The sequence below is a fragment of the Rhipicephalus microplus genome, chromosome X, assembly GCF_043290135.1.
Source record: "Rhipicephalus microplus isolate Deutch F79 chromosome X, USDA_Rmic, whole genome shotgun sequence".
NCBI lineage: Eukaryota > Metazoa > Arthropoda > Arachnida > Ixodida > Ixodidae > Rhipicephalus > Rhipicephalus microplus.
This window is the reverse complement of record NC_134710.1, coordinates 30966936-30990531: the sequence shown is the minus strand read 5'-3', so window position 1 is coordinate 30990531 and position 23596 is coordinate 30966936. Positions and strand designations below refer to the sequence as shown.

The 23596-nt window shown below is 47.8% G+C and overlaps 1 protein-coding gene across 1 annotated transcript in view; it reads right to left on the bottom strand.

The window, feature by feature from the left end:
- mura (ring finger protein murashka) overlaps positions 1-23596 on the bottom strand; it is a 195311-nt gene that overhangs the window by 127031 nt on the left and 44684 nt on the right. The window contains exon 2 of the mRNA XM_075876139.1: positions 10634-10853. Coding sequence (XP_075732254.1) covers positions 10634-10853 — 220 coding nt within the window. The remainder of the gene's footprint in view (positions 1-10633; positions 10854-23596) is intronic.

Genomic DNA, 23596 nt, shown 5'->3' with positions numbered 1-23596 from the left:
CAGGACACAGCGTCAATTCTGGCGACTTCACGCACCAGTGCGGCTTATTTTACGATGGCGCAACGCACGAAAACATTAAAAATGGCCGCTTTTGAGTCCCACTCAAAATGGCCGCTTGTGCGTCACCGTTGCAACAGGCTCAACGAAGCAACGCAGCGGAGTACCCACGGAAACGTGACGAAATCTTGCGCGAGAACGGGACGAGAAGCTCGTACCGTGTTGTGATGACAAGCTACATTACACAGGAAATTAAAATATAGCTTTCAAAGACATCTTATTGTTACTCTTTCGCAGGGTGCAGTCGCGCTTACCAGTAAGCATTTTCTAGTCCCTAGAGTTCTTGGCCTTTCATACGACGCAAAGAAAAAAAAACGACAACTGAAATTTGTGCAAACACCGCTTCCTGCGTTATCCGCGCTCATAGTACTAACCCCTGATTCGAGGAGATACTTGGCAAGCGATAAGAAAAATTAAAAGAAACGCGGAAAAACAAAATGCAGGACGACGCTGGCCTTGAAATTCCCGCATCAACTCGCTACGACGTTACAGATCTGGACTGTCTATTTAGGCAGTTCTTAATCGACAAAAAATTGCAGCACACTGCCCTCTAAGAGAGCCACAGATATAACGTGTCGAGTTTCAGCAATTATTTGCAGAGCCAGTGAGGCGATAAGCACGAAAAAAAAAAAACAGCGTGAAATCTGTGACGTCACGCCAACATCCATATACAGAGATTTCGAGGCAAAATTTAGAAAAAGAAGGATTAATTTGATCTTCTCTTACGCCAATCAATACAACGGTGAACTAACGACGGTAAGAAATCCCCTAAAAATAATTCAGCAGTTTAAATTTTGATTCCCTGTTTCACTTTACTCTTCCTTTAATGCCAAAATAGGCATGGTTGCAAAAGCGAGTTTCATTGTTTGATGTGGAATTTCACATCAGTGACTAAAAGCGGCCCAGCTTGCATTATCACCAGTATTAATCAGTATACAGCGGCGGCTGAGGAGGAGGAAGTACAACCAACCACAGAGACGCAGTTGCTCGCTCCGAAACCATATCCAGCTGAAAATGCCTTGCGTACACCCACAAATGCCACAATACACACAACTTGACATAGGCGGGGAGTGTTCATATTCATAATCCTGGAGGGAATAATATATATATATATATATATATATATATATATATATATATATATATATATATATATATATATATATATATATATATATATATATATATATATATATGATCCAAATCGCAAATGCCGCAATTTTTCTCATGCTCTGAATTTGTTCTCAATGCGTCGACGGCGCCCGACTTCCTACTTGTCACTGCCTATGGATCGGAATTTTTAAAGCTTCAAATGAGAAGGAGCAGCCTTAAACTGGTCCCCATGAAATTGCAATAAGACAGAACTGCCAACAGTCCGTTGTTGGCAAGGGGTGAGAGCCTAAGCCGAGCTAATATATATATATATATATATATATATATATATATATATATATATATATATATATATATATATATATATATATATATATATATATATATATATATATATATATATATATATATATATATAAACTTCGGGAATAATGCAGTATAGAAAACACAACGATAAAATATTTAATCTTAACAGTTTAGGCTGGTGGACCAGCCTTCTCTGAAGGATCTAATTTCGCTTAGATCCTCCGAAGAAGGCTGGTCCACCAGGCGAAATTGTTGAGATTAAATAAACATTTTATTGTTTTGTTTTTTATACTGCACTATTCTCGAAGTTTATAATTTTTATTACTTTAGCCAGAAAAACTGATCAAATATATATATATATATATATATATATATATATATATATATATATATATATATATATATATATATATATATATATATATATATATATATATATCCGTAGTAGGGGCTCTCCCTCTCATGAAGCAGCCCGGGGGGGACGACAAGACCTCCAGCACCTCCGTACTCTTCGCCTATGCTTCTTGAATGTGTTTAAAAGTCGGGCCTTACAGAATCATCAAAACTATGCAATATAAAAAAACATTTAAGGGCGGGGGGGGGGTGAGAACTGGTTTCTTTTTCGTGACGCGAAAGTGAATCGTGTCTCCACAAAAGTTTGCAACTATACGTTGAACGTAAAAAAAAAAATCAATTTTGTCAGTTCCGCATGGCCTTTGATTGACGTCAATTTCGTGAGGTGCGTCAAATGACGGGCGCCTATTCCTGTACTAAAGTGCTTATTTGGGCCGGTTGGTACATGGTCAACGAAGTGAAAAAACAGCGCGTAACACAGGACACAGGACAGAGAAGAGACGGACGAGGCGCTGACTTACAACCCTATTCCACCAGGAACAAGCCTATTCCTGGTGGACCTCGACCAGGTCCACCAGGAACACCAGGTCCACCAGGAACAAGCCTATTCCTGGTGGACCTCGACAGACGACAGTTCCGTGTTGAAAAAGTAGGAGCATAGTATCATAACTCGCCGAAAAAAAAAATTGATTGTTTCTGAGGGTAGATGGCTTCCGAGAGCAATAGGCGGTCACAATTCGACAGCGGCGGCGAAGTGATGCAGAAGGCCGCCCTTCAGCCCACATACTACAGGACCACTACAAACGTGCCGGACCAACATGCAAGCTCCTTCGGTTATACAGTGCGAGATAGTCATACGTGCGCGTACTTCGTACAGACACTCGGCGACGGGCAGGCGTTGCCCAACCCTTCAAGGCGAGAAGGCTATACCGCGGGCAGCTAGCCAAGACCCATTGTCTTCCAGAGGCCTCCTTGCCCAGGGGCGCCCCCGGGCACGACTCATCGCCGCTGGACGTCCGAAGCGTGTGCCGCCAGCTGACAATCAGCGGCGCTGACCAACGCAACGGTGGTCTCCAAGGGGTGTATGGGACAAGGCCTCGCGGTGTCAGAAGCTATCTGGACGCCGATGACGCCGCACGTGTCGACAGCGCCGACGGGGGACAAGCGAGAGAGGCGCGGTTGCTGCAAGGACGAGACCCAGTTGCGATTTATTTGAATTTTTTTAAAAATTGAACTTTATCGATCTTTTTTTTACAGCGTCGGAAAAGCGGTTGATTCAAAATTTCCATTTTGGATAAGGCGCGGTGTCGAAAATTTTCTCCATTTCCGTAATCAATGGTGTTCTCATATGCATTGACGGAATAATAGCTTTCAAGATATTGGGGAGAGAAGGCAGAACGCACGGGCCTGCACCATGTATCAACGCAGTATAGTGTTAAGCTTATATTTAATGTGATAGCTGGATTTAGAAAAAAAAAAACGCGACCTTCACCAAGCCACCGTTTCTCTCATAGTATAGGGCGGCTGATCATTGCAAACCCCACCAGTATTTCAGAATAACATGCTTCGACCGGGTTCTAAAGAGCGTCTTGAAAATTCATGGAGGCACGTGCGCTTTTGGCGTTCGTTTCTTAAGGCCCAGATAATAGTAATTGCAAATATTTGTGCACTCAACTGCAAACAAATCGGTAGTAACTGCAGCGGTTACTACCTTACTTGGACCGTTACTACACTTTTGCTACCTGTTTACTACCCAAGTAAACAGTTACTAGCTGCTACCGTTACTAACTTTTTGCGACCTGTTTACTACCTACGTTAGTAAACAGGAACTGGTATGAAAGGTAGTAACTGCATCTGTTACTACCTTTCTTGCCCCGTTACTACCTTTTTGCTACCCGGCTGTTGACTATTTAATTCAAAATAGTGTGCGATTCCGATTCTGGTTATTAATGAGAGGAATCATATCGACGTATTATTAAACAAAAAAAAAGCAGAACATATCTATAGATCAAGAATATACATTTTGTTTTAAATTACGCAATTGAGGTATTTTACGTAAACGTGATTCTGATATTGTCTAAACGGAGAAGTACAAGTTAACGAACCATAGGCAAGTGTACATGCGTTGCAATAGACAATTACAACAAACTTAGTAGATTACAGCACATATTAACAAGACCAGCTGATCAAAATAACCAGACGGTCGCAATTAGCCCCGAAAACAGTCACAATCAATCCACTGCGTCGTGTCTCTAAACATTATCATTGTTTTGGCGCGTAAAACCCCCAAAACAAATATTACCTTGTAAACGCTGATATATTAGTCCTGTGAAGCATTCAAATGCACTGAGAATGAGTTCGGTACATTGCTCCGGCCACTCTACATAATGCCTTTTTGTGGCCATTTTATAATGAACAAATATGACATACATTTTTTTATAAGTAAGGTTCATTAAAAGTCTTGTGCTACGTCCCCAAACATACGTAACCACGTAGTATAATATAGTGCTATAGGTTCAAATTCGTTATACTTCATCCTGAAACACAAGTGCTCCCCTGTGCCAGACATGCCCCTGCAAAGTAGGGCCTATATATACCCCCATGCGTACGTCATACTACGTGTATGCGTAAACTTGTTAGGTCTATGTATTCTTCGCATTCATGACACACCACGCTCCATTACCCGAAGTTGTCAAGTAATGACACATTAATTGGCGAACATTAGCAGTGGAGAAATAATATGCCAAAATGAATGAATAAAAAAGGTGGAATTGGTTACAACTTTTTCTTGAAACCTTAAAAAGTTACTACACATGAGTGGTAACGGCTAGAGTAGTAACAGTTACTAAATGTTAGTAACAGCAAGGGTAGTAATTGTTACCACGCTCTCCGTTACTAACTGCGCTTACTACCAGGTACTACCAGGGTTGTAACATATGTGACAAACCATTACTACCCCAAAGTTAGCAAGTACTATACCACCTTTTTTTTCGAAGAGCGTAAATTGTAATAGTAAAGAATCGGGGCCTTCTGCACACAAGCCATGCAAGCACATCAACTGAGCGAGACGACATCGGCGCTCACAAAAGCATGCAGTGCGCACTCAAGTGTCGAGACTAAATTTTCAAGAAAGTTGTAACCTATATACGCCACCAGGGCACACATGTGACGTACACGAATCGCCGTCTTGATCAGTGCACGTGTACCACAGGCGAGCGACACACGTGCATAATATATATCACTCGAGAAACCTACAAATGCTCGCTGCCGACAGCGGTGGAAATATCCGAGCACACGCCTTCGTCCGCTGTGGCGCTAAAAGCCTCTCGTTCACATTATATTCACAATAAATGACGGAGTGATGTTCTACGCCACAAGACTGACCGCTGTTATAGGACCGGGTCTCGACGGCATATCACACTGCCACCAGTTACTATAGCACTGCGGGGACTGACAGCATACCGGCCAGCTCGACGAGACCCGCCGGAACCCGAGAGGTGATATGCTGTCAGGCCCCCCAGTCCTAACACCGTATAACTCTGTCATCAACATATATGTCCGACGTTCTGCCACGATTACCAATATTTGCCCCATGCTGGGGAGTCAAGTTCGCGCTAGTTAATTGACCGATTGATTTTGAGCATTTTTTTCTTAAAGAAAAAGAGGGTCACTCACGTGTTACCACACACCGACGTGGCCGCGACGAAGCTCCGTCGACCGACAAGTGCGTCAAAGATGATACACTGCAGTGCAGCGACGGCGCAAAAGTCGCCCAGGTATGCCGCGCTGCTCGTTCGAAGTGCACATGAAATACTATCGCCGTTCGGAACGCCGTCCTTCCTCTCGAGCACGTGATAGACGGCACGGTGGCGACGAAATCCGCAGCCGGGCCTTGTTCTCTCTCTATATATATATATCTGGTGACAAGCAGTCGCAGTTATGCACAAAAAGGAGCTGTTATACCCGCTGTCTCAACGCGACGAGCTAGTCGGAAACAACAGCGATCCCCCCCGGTTTCTGCGGTAGCTTGTTGCATGCAGAACGTATATTGTAAGTTTATGTTTAATATGGAGGATCAGCGGAGACTTCCGCCAAAAATGTCGAAAGTATATATATATATATATATATATATATATATATATATATATATATATATATATATAACCGTATAGGGAAGAAGCAACTACGAAGTGATTTTATTGACGTTTCGGCCGCGGGTCCGGCCTTCATCAGACCCGCGGCCGAAACATCAATAAAATCACTTCGTACGTGCGTCTTCTTCCCTATACGGATAATCTTACCCGGACCCAGCATCACTTTTGTTTTTGAGATTATATATTATATATATATATAGTGGGAGTAATTCTATGGGCCAGTTAGTCTTCGTGAAGGTATGGGATATGGCACAACGGGAGCGTTGTCAACAAGGATAAATATATTTATTTCCCAACAGTTTCGGGAGGGGTCCTTCCTTCATCAGGGGATGAGTTATACAGACATGAGCTTCCAAACTTAATTGCTGCCGCGTCTATCTCGCCTTGAAAGACGTTTGCGAGAGTAAGAGGGAACTAGAAAAAGAAAAAAAAGAAAGAAAAAAAAACAAAAAAGGGGGGAGAAAAAAGACGAAAAAAAGAAAGAAAGTAAACAAGAAGAAGAACCACTGTGAACACTGAGAATATATATATATATATATATATATATATATATATATATATATATATATATATATATATATATACTGTAAACGAAAATAGGCCGAGATGGGAGTAAACCACCACAGCTCTCCTAACGTAAATTCAGCCCGCACGACAAAGCACCTACTGATAAATAACTTGCGCTATATTTAAAAGAAGCATTGAATATTAGACCGGTTTGTGGTGTTGATGTGTTTATATCAAGCCACCGCAAATATGTATTTACGCCATGCATGTTTACTGCCTAATTACTAGTAAAAGAAGGGTCCTACCAGAGTTGCATGGAGGTCAGAATGTGGTGGGTGTATATGCCTGGCAACCGAGGCGTGGGTATTTTCGTGCAGTTTTAGTCTCGTTATTTTTATTCCCCCATGCACAGAAATAGGTGTCCACTATCTACACAGTTTAAGTTACGGAGCGTTGGACTTAAACGAACGAGGCGGTTCCTGTTGCTCGCATGCATGCCGTACGCCGTTTCTGTGCGTCTTCGCCTCGTTCGGCGCTCGCCTTCACGTTAGTCATTTGAAAGCTGTGGTCGCAAGGCGCAAAAGACTTATTAATGCCAACAGCCTTTATTTTATTTTTTTTGTGAAACACATTCTTTGCCTCACTGGTGGTCGGTGCTAGCTGGTAGAGCTCGCCACGGTGGCCTGCTTGATACCGGTGGCACGTTAGATGTTGCTTCCGGTGAAATAACGGTGACACTCCGAGAAGTCCCCGCCGGTGGAGTCGGGGCGAGCGCGTCACCGGCGCAACTATCACACCGGTTTCTGGCCAGCCTGCCGTGGTCGAGAGAAGCATATATCTTGGGACCGCTTCGAAGTTTTATATGGTGAAACTCCAGGAGCAATCGCTGACGATCGTAACAGCTTACTTTTGTTACCATTAAATTATTTTTAATAGTTTGTAACTTGGCCCCTTGAAGCGAGGCCTCGAGGGATTCCCGGCGTTTATTATTTCGTTGATGAATGGGACCGATGTCCAGCGTGGTGCAACGGTGCGAAATACCGTGAAACGTTCATCACTAAACACCATCCGGTCGTTGCAAATTTTCGCTGCACTGTCGACAGATGCTCACACGGTAAGCCACAAAAAGCACTGATGTTTTACAGCAACGTGCAAACAGATACCCGTACATACACACGCACACACGTCACGACCAAAAATGGTTCAATCGACCAAAAAGATGTGCCAATAGAAATGACGCAAGGGTCGCTATAGGTGCTCCCAGGCAGCTGCCCTCCTCACTGACGAGTCAGACTGCGCCGGCGTATATATGCATCCCAGAAAGCGCACCATTCTCGTGTTCCCAGCCAAACTGAACCATGTCGGCAGCTATCGGACTTGAAGCGCGCGCTGCCGACCTCTCGCGTAGGCTGGCCTATGCAAGGCCTGCAGCGGGGCTGCGGACCGTATTTCCTGCGAGCCTTGACCCAGACGCGGCAATTCCCTCGGCCCAGTGGCCCAAGCCGCCTTTCGTGACCGGCACCGCAGGAAACGCTACAGCGGCCAGCGTGAGTGACCTTCGCGCGTGCAGGCCGTGCTTTCGGAACCACACTGGAAACTGAAAAGGTGTTTCTTAATTTCTTTTTTTTTTTTTGCTTTCGTTTGCGAGTGTGAGCCTACAGACGCCTGAGCAGCCAGAGGACCAAATTTTTTAAACGTTTCGGTATAGGTCAGCAGGCGGATGGGCGAGGACAACATGGCCGCTATACCTTCACAAGAACTGGCGATTTTCGTTTTACCTTAAGTCAGGCAGCCATATGGACTCGTGATCAAGCCTGCGCGTCCTCCAGACGATGCGCGAACACGCCGAGGAGTGGCGTGAACGGACTCGTGTCCACCAAACACGCCAATCGAGTCTTCGCACCCGCATCGTTATCAATAGCGCCACCGACGCCAGTTACAGACGTGGTTAAGAGAATCACTCTCGTGATTCTCTTAAGTGGTCCAAGTTCTGTCTCTAGCACTTGCTGTGCACTACTTCTCTCGTACTTACAATAAGATACTACATGTTCATGAACTGTGTACTACTTTAGTGCCACACAGTAGTCTAGCAGTGCTTTTTAAGGGGGGGGGGGGGGGGGCATGTGAGATTATTGTGTCGTCTGATCGCTTCCAACGGGGGACAGAATGCAGACTGGCAAGCTACAAGGCAGCAATACGGATCGTTCGGCAAGTACGCGATGCGATCGCAGAGGGGTTCGAGAAACCGTCACAACTTGTTGCCACGGCCGGCCTGGAGTACGCGAGTCTGCTCTTGCGACCCTTCAGGCCAGCCGTGCAGAGAAAGGCCAATGCAGCATCCGATCCGCGCTACGCCCGAGACGGAGTGTTTCGTAGCACGCACCATAGCGGACATTTAACGGGCAGCCGGCACACGCTGCTTATTAGCTGACACGAGAACTATAGAATTAACGCCGCACTGCAAGGAAGAAAGCACTTTGGAAAAACACTATGCCAGGTGTCCTTGTTGCTTACGTGATTCAAGACAAGAAAAGCTGTTCTTCGCACACAATTCGCAGAACGTATACGATACAAGCGTAGGCAAGATAACCAAGTTTGCGCATATTTCTGAGAAGGCGAAGCAAGCATGGTGCACAGCTATTCACGCAGCAATCCAATTTTTCCCAAGGCATAAGTCGCAACCGCAGAATTTGCCAATAGCACGGTAGGATTGAGAAAACAAAGCAGCGACAAGAACGCTCGGAGGAACGACAGCGGAGAGGGAGACAACCAGCAAGAACGAAAGTCGCTAGCTTTGGAGCCGGCCCGACAGTCACCGCCTGAAGAAGAGATAGAAGGGGTCTCAACATGCCAGTCGTTAATTGCAATATTAAAGAAACTGTAGACCAGTAAAAGTGGCTGGAAAGTGTTTTATTCGTTTAATTTTTACCCAGTCAGACAGATCTCTGTCAGATATGTTTACCTTGAAGTACACGAAGGGGCGAGACAGCACACTCGTACAGGCTGACACACACACACACACACACACACACACACACACACACACACACACACACACACACACACACACACACACACACACACAGAGAGAGATAGATAGATAGAGAGAGAGAGAGAGAGAGAGAGAGAGAGAGAGAGAGCCCCACCCTCACTGCCAATATCAAAACAAGCAACGAGGTCATTTGTTCGAACAACGCAATTTATTACATCAATTTCATAAATACGCCACCTGACGGTGAGCTTTTCGTCACTTTCGCTTCGCAAAGGAGCGTGGGATAGCTAGCACCACCATGAGGGCATGGAAAGCGAGCAGTCAAATGCTTGAGTGCTGTGATGTTTGTGTTGGCGGCTAGTTCTTTATCATCCGCTGCAATCGCACCGCTTTCTAGCTTGAACGAGCTCCTCGTACTCTCCGATAAGCTTTCTGAGCTGCTTCCGCTGCACAATGAGCAAAATTTTGTATCCTTCAACGGGTTGGACGAGCAGTTTCGCTTGTTATGAATGGCAATGCATGGATCCGACCTGCTAGAGACTTATCAGCGTGCCCTCCCGACGTGGTCTGCGTCCTGCAGGAACGCAAGAGGCATCTGTGTGCGCTGCAAAAAACGCGCATCAGCGTCGCTGGGACACACAGCCTGCGTCGTCTGCTGTGGTGCCTTCACAATGGCGGAAGACTGTAGTTCGCGTCAGCGGCGCGTGAGCGCCCTTTTTCGAAAAAGGCTCTATCAGAAAGGGCCCGCATCTCAAGTACTGTGGCCTCCCTCGAAGATGAGCACGTACCGTCATATGGGTGAGGCATAACAGAGCTGCACTCAATGCAAGTACCGGACAAACACGGCAAACCACTGTTCTTTCGTGCAACCCAAGAGGAATCACTAGTTGGCAAAAGCATGCACATCACGGCCAATCAGTCACTGTGAAATGACCTCGCTAAATTTAAGAAGCGCCAGTGCTGGCGCTGCTTAATGTGTGGTTGGAACTCAACTCCACCGTTCTACTGTAAGTTTTCGGCAAGAAAAGAGAAAAAAGGAGGCCTGCCGACGAGAGCGGTACAGGCGTGTGTAAGGCTGGCACACCACGCCTGCCGACTGCTGCGCCACCCGGTTGCGCGAGGGCGACGAAGCGTAGCGAAGAGCACGCACCTGGTGGAGGAGGCGGACGACGGTGTCCCCGCAGGTCGTAGCCCCCGGGCGAGGCCCTGTGCACCATGGGCGCCGCCGCGTAGCCCGCTCCTGCTGGCGCCGACATGCTCGCCGGCGGCTCGAGCAGCAGCGGCTCGGAGGCCGGGCTGCGGCGGCCGAACGGCGACGCCTCGCCGCCCGCCGTCGAAGCGCCGCCCGGGGAAGCCAGCTGCCGGATCTCCTGCGAAAAAGAGCACGACCACGTCACGCTTCGGCTGCGCAGTTCGATGCCCCACGTGTTGCCCAGCTGGAAAAAAAAACTCATTCCCACCGCGAAATGGAGCTATTCATTAAGGAGAAAACGCTGTAGCCCGCGTCAACATCTCCATTTTTCTAGACCAGCGAGCGAGGAGCGCATTTTTTTTATTCCAGGAGTAAGGAAACACTTACCAATGGATAACGCCCCCCCGCCATACCGCTGAAATCGTGGAGGCAGAAAGATACGCGGAAGCAGTTTTCTTTTTTGCCGCGGCTGCAGAACAAGCAACGCTGCACCGGGCGGGTTTTACGACCCTTCGCGCAGACGCGACACGCACTTCCGGGCCCTTTGGGAGGGAGGCGAACCCCGACCAAGCAGTGAGACAACAAACGGGGGAGGGAGTGCTCGGAGGGCACCGCATGCAAGCCGCAGGGGCGATCGGTATAGCGAGAGACGGGACGCTGTGCTACCGCCACGTCAGTGCACTCTGTAGCAACACCGCGCTACATTAATGCCGATATAGGAACAATCGCGGCCACTGCATGCATCTGTGGGCACTTTCGAGTGCGTATCGGCCTGAAGCCAACGCTGTAGCGCGAAACGTCCTTCGGCACACCAATCAATGCGTTGTGGAGACGCGCTGAATGACTTCACGAAAGTGCCACAGGCATACTCGCATGCTAGTTATTTTTATTTGCCAAAGGGCGCATGCAGTGATTCATGGTGTTTTGACACGTTCGTGTACCACCGACAAAAAAAAAAAAAAAAGCCGCGGTTTACAAGGATGTGCGAGCACGCCGCGCCTGAACAGCGCCTATCTAATCTGCGGAAACGTATTTTGGTACAGGTTTTGACCTCTTGATTATCGCCGCCGGTTGCCGTTTTCCACGAAAAAAAAATTTAGATAATGAAGGTCACACATATGACAAACAAACTTGGAATATGCTTTAGGCCCGGAGCCCTCCACTGCCGGGCGTCTCAATCATATGGTGGTTTTGGGACGTTGAACCTCACATATCAAGCAATCAAAAAACAAATTTGCACTTAAATCAGTCTTTTAGGACAATTAGAATAGATACAGAAAACTAGAATGAGAAAGCAAACCGAACACAAACTTCACCCACACAATTATGTACAAAGGTGGGAACACACGTGTTGAATATAAGGATTGTTGCGGTACACGTGAACTTTAAGGAAACCGCGTAAGAGAAGCATGACGACAACAAATCCCCCTCCCCACTCACACATTGCCACGTCAGCCCCCCACTCATTTGGACGAGTTCTGTTATCTCTAATTAAGCACAGAGTTATGGCGACACAGGGCGGACACTTGTGTTGCATTACAAGAACTGTTTACCACCCAAATACGCCCCCAAATGCCTGAAACTATACACAGGTCGTAGTGAAAAAGCACGTCACCTCGTTTCATTTTATTCCTTGTATCCAATACGAAGCTTTTTTTTTTTTTCGGACTAGACCAACACAAGAGAGGAGGGGGGGGCTGTGTGAAACTTGCCCCCCCCCCCCCCAAGTGAACAAAGCTGCGGAGCACGCCTAACCCTTCAAAAGTCGTGTCGAGAACATCTGTAGAAAACATCCGGGCGGCCTGGATGTATTGCGTATCTACAAGGTTTATTGATTATTAGACATGTGAAGTGATACAAGAAATTTATCTGAGCGTAACCGGCACCGCATGGCATTGGACAGAAACGTATACAGTGTACACTCGGAGACTTTTGCGAACTCGAGACCTCACATTTCGGTTTACGCTGTGTGGCAATACGTAGCAATGGAAGCTAGTGAAAGTTTTAAAAAAAGAAAATTAGTGCCGCTGTATAACAAGTTACATTAAAAATAAACGCCCATCATGTACAGCTGCGATTCGAACCCGAGCGTTTTTGAGTGCACTTTGATGCAGGGCTGCGGCTACCCACATCCCCCATGAGAAGCGAGCATTCCACCCCTGGACCACTTTGGCAGAACCGCGCGCAACTCAAGCGACGACGCATTTCAGGCCACCAATCGCAGCTTCACAAGCGGTTCAAGCTTCACTTTCTGTATGTAGTACACCGGTGCTGCGGCCGATCCGAACACACCCCTGTTGTAGTACACTCTAGTGTAGACGCGCGACAAACCGCCAGACAACGTCAGTCCTTTCTCTATTCGGTGCTACCGTTCCTACACACTACACGAAGGCAACCTATAGAGAGATCTCTAGTAGACAGGAAAAAAAAAACGGTACTCAGCTTGAAGGACGGGTTTCGCGTGCGATTGTGAAGCATGTACCCCACTCTGTTTGTCGATGCCTTGACCACTGGAAGCGGCAACAAAGGGTCTGCTACTACCATTGGATCCTAAAATGCCCGAGTGACAGAGGCGCGGCTGGCCAGAGTGTTTACCCACGCGGCGCCGTTGCGCTGAGGGGGCTCAGAACGCGCACGGCACAATGCGAGCCGGCCAAGGACTTGAGCGCGGCCTGCAAGCACTCGCATTGTGAAGAAACACGCCGGCACAAATGCGTTTCGAAAACATTATCGGGATCGCGCGACCCCCTCCTCGGTTCTTGCCAAGGCTGAAACACGGCGTCCGTTGCGCACGATAGATATGGCAAGGTGACGCCAGGCGAGGCCCTTGGGGGAGACCCCCCTTGGAAACCTTGCCGCGCAGCTACAGTGGTCGACCGGGGCGCACCGCCACCGGCACAGACGATTGGGCACGAGAAGCTTCCGCAGTTGGAGCGCAGCTAGCCTTCGAGGCGTACCCGTAGCAGAACTGCCCCGCCGCGGTGGTCTAGCGGCTAAGGTACTCGGCTGCTAACCCGCAGGTTATCCCGGCTGCATTTCCAATGGAGCCGGAAGTGTTGTAGGCCCGTGTGCTCAGATTTGGGCGCACGTTAAAGAACCCCAAGTGGTGAAAATTTCCGGGGCCCTCCACTACGGCGTCTCTCGTAATCGTATGGCGGTTTTTGGGACGTTAAACCCCACATATCAATCAAACACGTAGCAAAACTGGCCACGTCAGCCGTTAGCCAAAGAAGCGTGCAAACATATAGCTGCTGAAATTGTCCACTTACTGTGCCTTAAGCAACGTGCCATTTTACGACGCTGGAGCGAGACGTCAGTGAAGATCGAAAAGCACTGGCCGGGGGCTTCGGAATTATTACCACACGAGGTCGCGGCAGAAAGCCACGTTCCGTTCCCTCACATACGTCGATGCGAAGAGTGTACGCTTTGCTGATATGCCACGAGTTCAGTAACTTGAGCGCGTGTGATATCGTTGACGTGAAAAAAAAGCAATCTCCATCAGGGCTCGCACACCCACTTTGTGCGCGCATGCGCGTTTGCCAGATAAGTAATCACACCGGCCTTTGGAAAGTCGTACCGCTACTTACGAACAATCCCGCCTGTAGGTGGCAGCGCACGTTGGCAGTCGCGCCCCACCACGGTGGTTGTGGCGCTCGGCTGCTCACCTGCAGGTCGCGGAATCGAATCCCGGCCGAGCCGGCTGCATTTTCGATGAAGGCCAAAATGCCTGATGCCCGTGTACTTACAAAAAGCATGTATAGGTGCACGTTAAAGAAGCCCAGGTGGTCGAAATTTCCGGAGCCCTCCACTACGGCGTCTTTCATATCCTGCTTTCAGGACGTTAAACCCCAGCAAATAATTAGTTTATGAGAGCGTTATAATGATGATAAAAATGTCTATTCACATACAAATGTGTACTTTCCCCTGTATTGTAGTTAGTTCTCTGACGTAACATTTTCCGGGTTTCTGTATTTTCCATATTTTTTCTGATCTTGCTATGGGCTTACTGATTTTGATTGCAACGCGAAATTTCAACATGTATCTTTCAGTTATGTTTTCAACTTTTGGAACAAACCTTTGCGTGCCTAACAAAAGAAGAAAAAATGTTTTTTTTTTCACCGCATCTGAGCAAATGTACGGGTGGAAGTCAGGAAGAGGTAATCTGCCTTTAGCCCCTTCAACCTTGGAAATGTTCTTTTTACCTAATAAAGTGACTAAATAAAAACAATAATGAATGAAATTTTACGTGCTTAAATAAAAGAATATATTATAAAGCACGCCGTCACGGAGTACGGATTACTTTCGGCTACCTATGGTTCTTTAACGTGCACCTAAAGCCTGCGGGTGCGCTTTGCATTTCGCCCCCATCGAAATACGACCGGGAATCGAACCCACACCTTCGAGCTCAGGAGCAGCGTAATGGGATAAACGAATTTGCCTTCAGCGCGATAACAACACGCCCGAGGAGACGGGAGCGAAGTGAACACATTCCGTTGAACATATGCAGAACTTAGCCGTAATAAACTGCGGTCTTCAAATTCAGGAAGTGAAGTTTTTTGTGTTGTCTCGACTTATAAAAACGAAAAAAAAAAAAACTAAATACGATGGTTACGCATTTCCCACCAGGGGATGCCAGGAAGTGTGTGACGCCGCATTCAACACGAGAACGCCGCAGATCTCTGCGTCGTCGCCACAACTGGTGGGTGTTGTGTGGCGACATTCCCGGCTCGCTTGCGAGCTCTCCGCTTCTCCACACATGAACATAGCGAATGCGACAACTCGAAATGAGACCAAAGTCCCGGCGCCGTCCGATGGATGGCCCACCCAGCTCCTCGGCGAGCCGGCTGTCAAGTGCAGGACAGCGCGAGACAGAAACGGCCGCCGGAAACAGTAGAAAGGGGTGGAGCATGACGTCACCGAGTTACGTGTTCGAAACGGGGCGCCCACGTCACAGCCGTTGCGGAGGTCGTTTTCCCCGCGAAAGGCGGCGATCGACGCGCGGTGGCCTTCACGTGTCGACCCCCCTCCTCCTCCTCCTCCTCCTCCTCCTCCACAGCTTCTTGGCTGCGCGGCGGCACACGGCGTCAGAGCGACAAAGTTTCCCATAAAGAACGAAAGAAAAAGAAAAAGCAGACCCGCGCGCGGAGAAATCGCGGCCGCTACGTCATCCGGCGGCGAAACGCGAGTTGGCACACGGCGCGCGTCACCGGCCATTTCTCGCGCCACAACAGCTGAGCGCGTTGGCACAGCACGCGAAACGGAACGTTCACTTTCAAAACACGCGCGCGCCGGAAGAGCGTGTTCAGATGCGGCGGCCAGAGTGTTACCACCGAAGGACCCAACAGCATGCCGAGTTCGAGCACGACGCGAAGCGAGAGTCGTCCTGGTGTGTCGGTGACGTGGCCGAAACGGAACGTGACGCATTCAACAGTCGGTCAAGTGTTACTCACGAGTTCGTGAGCGTCGCAGACGAGCGACTGCTGAAGGTTACGCGACGTGCAGCGCACAGCAGCTGCGACTGTGCTAAACGGCATGCATACAAAGGCTGGAACCGGGCCAGTGTTCGATAAAACCCCTTGCGCTATAGCTTTGTGCGTGAAAGCTGTAACTTCCGCCTGGGCGTATTGAAGGAGACGGGTTGGCCGCGGTGCATGCCTTTGTGAACTTATAAAGTCCCAAGCCGGTATACGTGCAGAAGAGGACACCAAACGCCAGTTTTGGTTCATGCATGCACTGCGAACGGTGCTCCAGTGAGGCAAGCAAGGGAGATTCACCTTTTGATTAAAGTACGCTCGCGTAGCACGGCGCTGCTCAATTACAAGCTGTATTCTCCTTGCAGTGTTGCTGCTACAGATGGCTGACAGCAGTTCGCGTTACACACACAGCAGAGCAGTTGTGGTGTGGCTTGCGCTGCACTAAGCATCTCTCACATCGTGACTAAATCCATCCCATCGTTTAATATGTTTACACTGGTCAACGCGTTCAGGACAATGCCCCCAGCATAGTACAACACAGTGCTACATGGCATGGAAGTCTCGTCTCACCAAGCGAGTTAGCGAGAGAGTCTTTGCGGCAAAGCGCGATCGATTTTATGGCTTATCCGCAAAACTTGACGGTGCATTAACAGCTTTTCAGTTGAACGAAAATTCACACTCCACTCACAATTGTACCCGTGTGCACGCGTACATACCAAACATTTGTCTACAAAATAAAATTGTCAAGTTAACCAACAAGTGGTTTGTTGCGTGCTGCTCTATAGCGTGCATTGTGCGACTACAAGCAGTACATATTAAAAGCTTGTTATACGCGCTGCAGGCGCCGAATGAAACACCAGCCGCAGTGACCATGCATGGTGCAGCTTGCAATCTCATGATCAGGGATAGTTAATCGCGACCCGTTTGCTGACTTGGACCACGCGCTTCATTGTTCGCAGAACATTTGGATCTACTAAAACGTTGCTGCCTGTAATGAACACCTAATTTATTTGAATAACATCATACGTAATTCGCCATGTGCTTATAACTACTTACAACGGCATGGAAGCGGCAGAGAAGCCCCGCCGCGGTGGTATAGTGGCTAAGGTACTCGTCTGCTGACCCGTAGGTCGCGGGTTCGAATTCCGGCTGCGGCGGCTGCATCTCCCATGGAGGCGGAAGTGCTGTAGGCCCGTGTGCTCAGATTTGGGTGCACGTTAAAGAACCCCCGGCGGTCGAAATTTCCGAGGCCCTCCACTAAGGCGTCTCTCATAATCATATGGTGGTTTTCTGGACGTTAAACCCCACAAATAATAAAAATAAAGCGGCGGAGAACGCTTGACAACCGGTCATGCACAGAATGATATATAAAGGTATGCAAAGCGCAAGAGCACCGACACAAAACCCAAATTCAAACGCTGCATTCAGTGACCGAAAACGAGCCGGAAAGTGTTTACGAGTGTTTAACGGCCACAGAAAAGACACATGACAAGACAATTGACACAGCACGTGCTCCTGACGGCAACTCCGTTCGACTTCGGGGAGCATGCTTGCTTGTGCGTCCACTCCAGATTGTTTTCGACCATGAATGTTTCAATAACTCGAGCGGGACAGACGGGCCGAAATCGCCGGACAGCCTTCCCGTATAACGACACATGCCCCCTTCCTGCTGACGTCACAAGCAAAAGGGTCACTTATATAGAGACAACTTGTGCCGGCATGATCACGCTACGATTCTCTCCACGTCATGCGGAGCAAGTGCACTCGGAAAGATATCGCAAACCGTTCGCTGGTGCTAAGCGATCTGCACGAGGTGTGACAATTCATGTACGTATACAGTTACTTGTTTTGGCGCCACTGACAACGACAGCCCATACCACAACCGGAACAGATATGTGGAGTTTAGTGTCCCAATACCACCATATGATTATGACAGACGCCATAGTGGAAGGCTCCGGAAATTTCGACCACCTGGAGTTCTTTAACATGCAGTCAAATCTGAGCACACGGGCCTACAGCATTTTCACCCCCATCGGAAATGCAGCCGCCACATCCGGGATTCGATCCCGCGACCTGCAGGTAAGCAGCCGAGTCACCACCGCGGCGGTGCTCGTTTAAAATGGAAGCACACAGCAACTTTCCCAGTTAACAGTTCTGATCTTACTGAAGTGCACTGAGCAGATTTGTCGTAATGTTTCATATTTCTAGGAATATTGCGTATTAAACGCAGTATGTAACTCAAAACAGCCAGCCACTTCCTTTGCCACTTATGCGTTCAATCGCGTCGAATATGTGCTTCGGAAATTGGGTGCACGTGGTCGACCGAGGGGCATAAAGAATGACCGGTGCACCGTTTCAAGTATTATTTTTCAAAGTACGTTATATAAACTATCATGCAATCAGTTCGACCACGGACACATTGTATTGCAGCTCGCAGCGAACGCAACTATGTATGTGTTATTAATGAGAACCAACAGACATTAATATTGTGTTCCAACTAATATTGTATTCTCTTTACTATTGTGTCTAACAAAGAAAACAAGCCCTTAATATTTCCACTTCTTTCCTGTATATATGCTGTGCAAAGTACCACCTGTATCCGGGTTTAACCAAATGAGTCAACTTTTCAGGATGGTCTGAAAAACTAGCTAAATAGTTCAACTGCTGAGAATGTCTGAAAGCGCGTTATGTGGTGCTCTAATGTTGCGCGAACTATGGCAGGCACCCGGTGATCGGCGGATGCTTTGGCTCTCATCATCAGCACGACAGGCATCAGTGTTGTTCATTAAGTGGTCAGCTGTGACGACAACCTTTTTTTTTAACTAACGGGGAAGACTCCAAAAGGTTTTTGTATGTTCTGTGAAAATACGCAACGGCAACATTTTGCTGGAGCAGTGAGAGTTATGCAGTGAGATCTGCTAACGTTCTTCGAGTTATATGGTCTGTGTTAAGTGCTGAAAAAAAAAAAAACCGACTAGGAAACACCATTTAACACGCCGGAAAGATCGACTATGCGACACAACGCATTCCCAGAAATGAACCCCCGCAAGCGCATGACTAAGTTATGCATGTGTCGCGGCACACCTCAATCATAGAGAAACATATCTACATAAAGAGCGGACACTCCCGTAGAGCCCTGCGGCCCAGCTATATGGATGGATGGATCGATGGATGGATGGATATGGCTGTACCCTTTAGATCGGGCGGTGGCTAGCGCCACCAAGCCGTAATACTCAATGAACCAAAAGCTAGATTCATTTTTTCCCCCTTAAATAGTGAGTTTGAGGATTCGTACTTTGCAGTGAAGGGTTTAATTTTCACTCGTGCCTTGACGTTAGCCACCAATCAGATAACCTCCTTCTAGTTAATTCTACCCACTTAAAGTCTATTTTGCCCTCTCTGTGCCTAAACCCCAGTGCTTTGAAAAAATATACTGCGGATATACTGCGGTGCTTTCAGCGCCACGAGTGGTTGGTCAGACCCGACAATGTCTTCTGCATAATTAAGATTACGAAATTTTCTTTTTTCCGACGCTGGGATTTGAAACCGCACCTTCATGCTCCGAAGGCGAGTGTCTTTACCACTAGGATAACAACCCATGCTTCCACGAAAAGAATACATATACGGCACATCCAAACCACATGAATGTGCCTCTCTGTGCAAAAACAATGCAAAAAGACAACACTTTCTAGTCATACTTTACTGTTTTCTGTTACAAGGCATTAAATATCCTCAGCGGGACATGATGTAGAGCGGACACGGAAAATTGCACAAGTCAATAAAATTTCTTATTTGCAAAGAAATTGATGCCAAACTTGGGTATTCATTGTCCCCGTGAGGAGACTATTAAATGTCTTTAAAAAAAAGGAGTAAAAGCAAGGATGGGTACGCCAACTAGCGGTTGGTCAGACCCTTTCTTGCTGGGCTACGAAAAGGCTCCAGTGGGCACTCTTTATATAGCATATTTCTCTGCCTCGATAGCGATCAAGCCCAACAGGGACCAGATGTTTTTTTGTTGTTGTTTTTTTTTCGCGGGCTCAACTGCACAAGTTGTGGAATGAGCCATGTTGGACTCGAGAACTTCGAACGAGGTATATGCCGATTATACTTTGGGTTAATACTTTGCAGCAGCTGCTTCTATCGGAGCAGTGCGGGCACGCATTCAGTGCCTCAAAGTGCGGTGTCAGATTTAGATGTCTATATGCAACATGCCCATTCGGTCGAGGGTTCAATGCCGGCCGTGGCCGTCGCATTTCGATAGAGGTAAAGTGGTAGAGGCCCGTGTAATGCGCGATGTGCACGTTAAGGAACACCGGATGGTCAAAATTTCAGGAGCCCATCACTGTGGCGTCCCTAATAATGATATCGTGGTTTTGGTATGTGAAACTCTAGATATTATTAATATTAGCATTATTATAGTTTGTGTTAATTGACCAAGAAACGTCAAGAAGACAAGGAGCTCATTCAGGCCGAGAGGTTCACGTTCGAACAAAGTATGCAGCTTACCAACTCTGGGTTAGGGTCGTTCCGTGCGCTTGCCGCACAGCCGCAACGCACGTGCCGCCACACCTGCCGCAGCTAAGCGGAGGGGGAAAGAGCGTCGCCGATTGGCTCATTTGTCCACCGCTTGCGTGCGGCAGGGGTCCCGGCACGTGCATTGCGGCTAGCGCGTGCAACGGCCCTTAATACTTCACAGTAGCTGCTTTCTACTTCGGTATCGCCCCTGCTCATACCCTCTCACAGCCTGCGCACACATTAAGTGCGTCAACGCGCGAAGGTAATTTTGTCAGTTGTGAAAGCACGGTGATAGTGTTAGATGTACTTGCGATCCGCCCATGCGCGCTAACACTCACTAACATATCTTCGCTGACGATGACGCATTTTTCAATTAGTGCACGCTCGTCGGACTTTAATGCACAAAAGTCCACAAAAACGACCGTTTTTATCAGTGCTGTCAATGCTGCGCCAACTCGCAGACGTCGAACGAACACTTTTCAATATCTCTCCAAGTGAGTGCACCGCTTGCCGTATCCGCAGTTTTCATGGCTCGCGTGGTGATTTAGCACACTTCAAATATTTTTCTTCGACCACCCTCCCTCGATCTGGAATCTGTTTTGCTGCTTCGAAGATATCGCGGGAAATCGGGAAAATTTTGGGCACACTTTCCCGCAAAGACTCCACTTCATTCCCTCGAGCGTTTTCGACACTTTTCCCATCGGCAACGTGGCAGTAAGTTTTCAAGGTGTGCTCGGCACGAAAATTCACATCGGAAACTCGTGATTTATCCGACAGCTTATTGTAAATACGGGAAATAGCCCGATCCTGCGCAGCACGGATAGTCGGATCACGTCGAGCCCAGAAGTGTCTCAGCCACTTACAAGCACGCAACAACTCAGCATTGCAGACGAACCAACACGCACGCCACATAGAACACAAGAGAACTCAAAACCCCTTCAGTGCGCGTACTGCAACAAGAGAACACAGCGCAACCGCAGCCAAACAGACACCCGATCCGGCTCTCTCCGGCGCACGTTGCTGGACTGGCTGAAGCCTGTTGCGACAACAGCGCCACTTCCAGCCACTGCTTGCGGGGGCGCCGCGCAACATTGCCGAGTTTTCAGACTGACACGACGGTGTCCGCTGCCACCGTCACTGCCTTTGCAACCGCGAGTGTTCTGCCATTTCGTTGTATTGCAGAAGGCACGTGCACGTTGCTGTTGTGCTCACTTCATTGCTTTAGTTCGCGCATTGGAGGTGACACATCACGGGAACCCCGAAGCTAATGTACCTGCAAAGGGTGAGTATTCTTTTCATGCTTTCATTCTTGCAAAAATTCGGGATTAGCACCAGGCAGTGCTCGTGCTAGGGTTGCAGAAAGTCTATAGTACCATTCCGGCGTGCAAGCCATAGAGAAACATACTTCCATAGAGTGCGGACACTCCCGTAGGGCCCTGCAGCCCAGCTACTGCGCTGCTTTTAGCGCCATGAGTGGTTGGTCAGACCCGACAATGTCTTCTGGATAAATAAAATAACCAAACTTTCTTCTTTCCCACGCTGGGACTTGAACCTGTACCCTCACGTTCCGAAGGCGAGTGCCTTTACCACTAGGCTACGCCCCCCATGCTTCTGCGGAGGGCATACATGTACAGCACATCTAAACCACACGAACGTGCCTCCTTGTGCAAAACAAATGCAGAAAGACAACACTTTCTAGTCATACTTTATCGTTTTAAGTTGTAAGCCATTAAACGTCCTCAGCGGCACATGATGTAGAGGAGATATGGAAAATTGCACAAATTAATAAAATTTCTTCTTTGCGAAAAATTCAATGCCGAACTTGGGTATTTATTGTCTTCCTGGGGAGGCTATTAAATGCCTTAACAAAATAGTAAAAGCGAAAATGGGTACGCCATCTAGCGGTTGGTCAGACCCTTTCTTGCTGGGCCGTGAAAAGGCTCCGGTGGCCACTCTGTATATAGTATGTTTCTCTATGTTCAAGCACTTGTGCCCTACTCATTAGATTTCGGGGATGTCAGGAAAGAACTCGAAGCATCAGCTGAACTAGGTGGGTGAAATCGGTCGCAGCCGATGTTCTGGCCTAGCACTGGAAGAGGGCTGGACCTGATGGTTCAACATACTTGAATTTTAAGGCGCGAATTCGACACGGACGAAGAGAGACAATACGCAGCGCCTCTCTTCGTCCGTATCGAATTGGCGCCTTAAACTTCCAACTGTGGCGCTTGTAGCATGCGTGTGCTTCGGCCACTCGGGCTTGGCGTTTCTCTCGGCGGCGCGCCTGTCACGCTCGTAGTTACAGCATAGAGAAATATATTACAGAAAGAATGACCACTCGAGCCTTTTCGCGGCCTAGAATTAAAGTGTTTTACCAACTGCTAGACGACGTACAATCATACTCTCTTTAACTCCTTTGTCAGTATGTGAAATAGCCACCTCAGGAGGACAATGAAAGCCCAAGTTTGGTATCAGAGCTTTGCAAAAAAAAATGTTTTTTTATTGATTTGTGCGATTTCTCATATTCGCTCTAACTTGTGTCGCGCTGACGACCTTTAATGTTTTACCGCAAAAATCAGTAAAGTCTGATCAGAAAGTGTTGTCTTTTTGCATTTGTTTTGCACAAAGGGTGCACATTCATGTGGCTTAGATGTACTGTATATGTATTCCCTTCGTGGAAGCATGGGTGTGGCCTAGTGGTAAACATACTCGCTTTCTTAGCATGAGTGTACGGGTTCTAATCCCAGCTGCGGATAAACATTTTTTTTTGTTATCTTATATACCTCTGAAGACATTATCAGGTCTGACCAGCCATAGATTTTCCTAATATACACTAGAGGAAACTCTGGCGCTAGTGTCTGTGGGAGCTACAACGCACGGCGCTTCATCGAGCATGGGAATGATGGGTAGTACACAGATTTGTCTAATCTTCGTA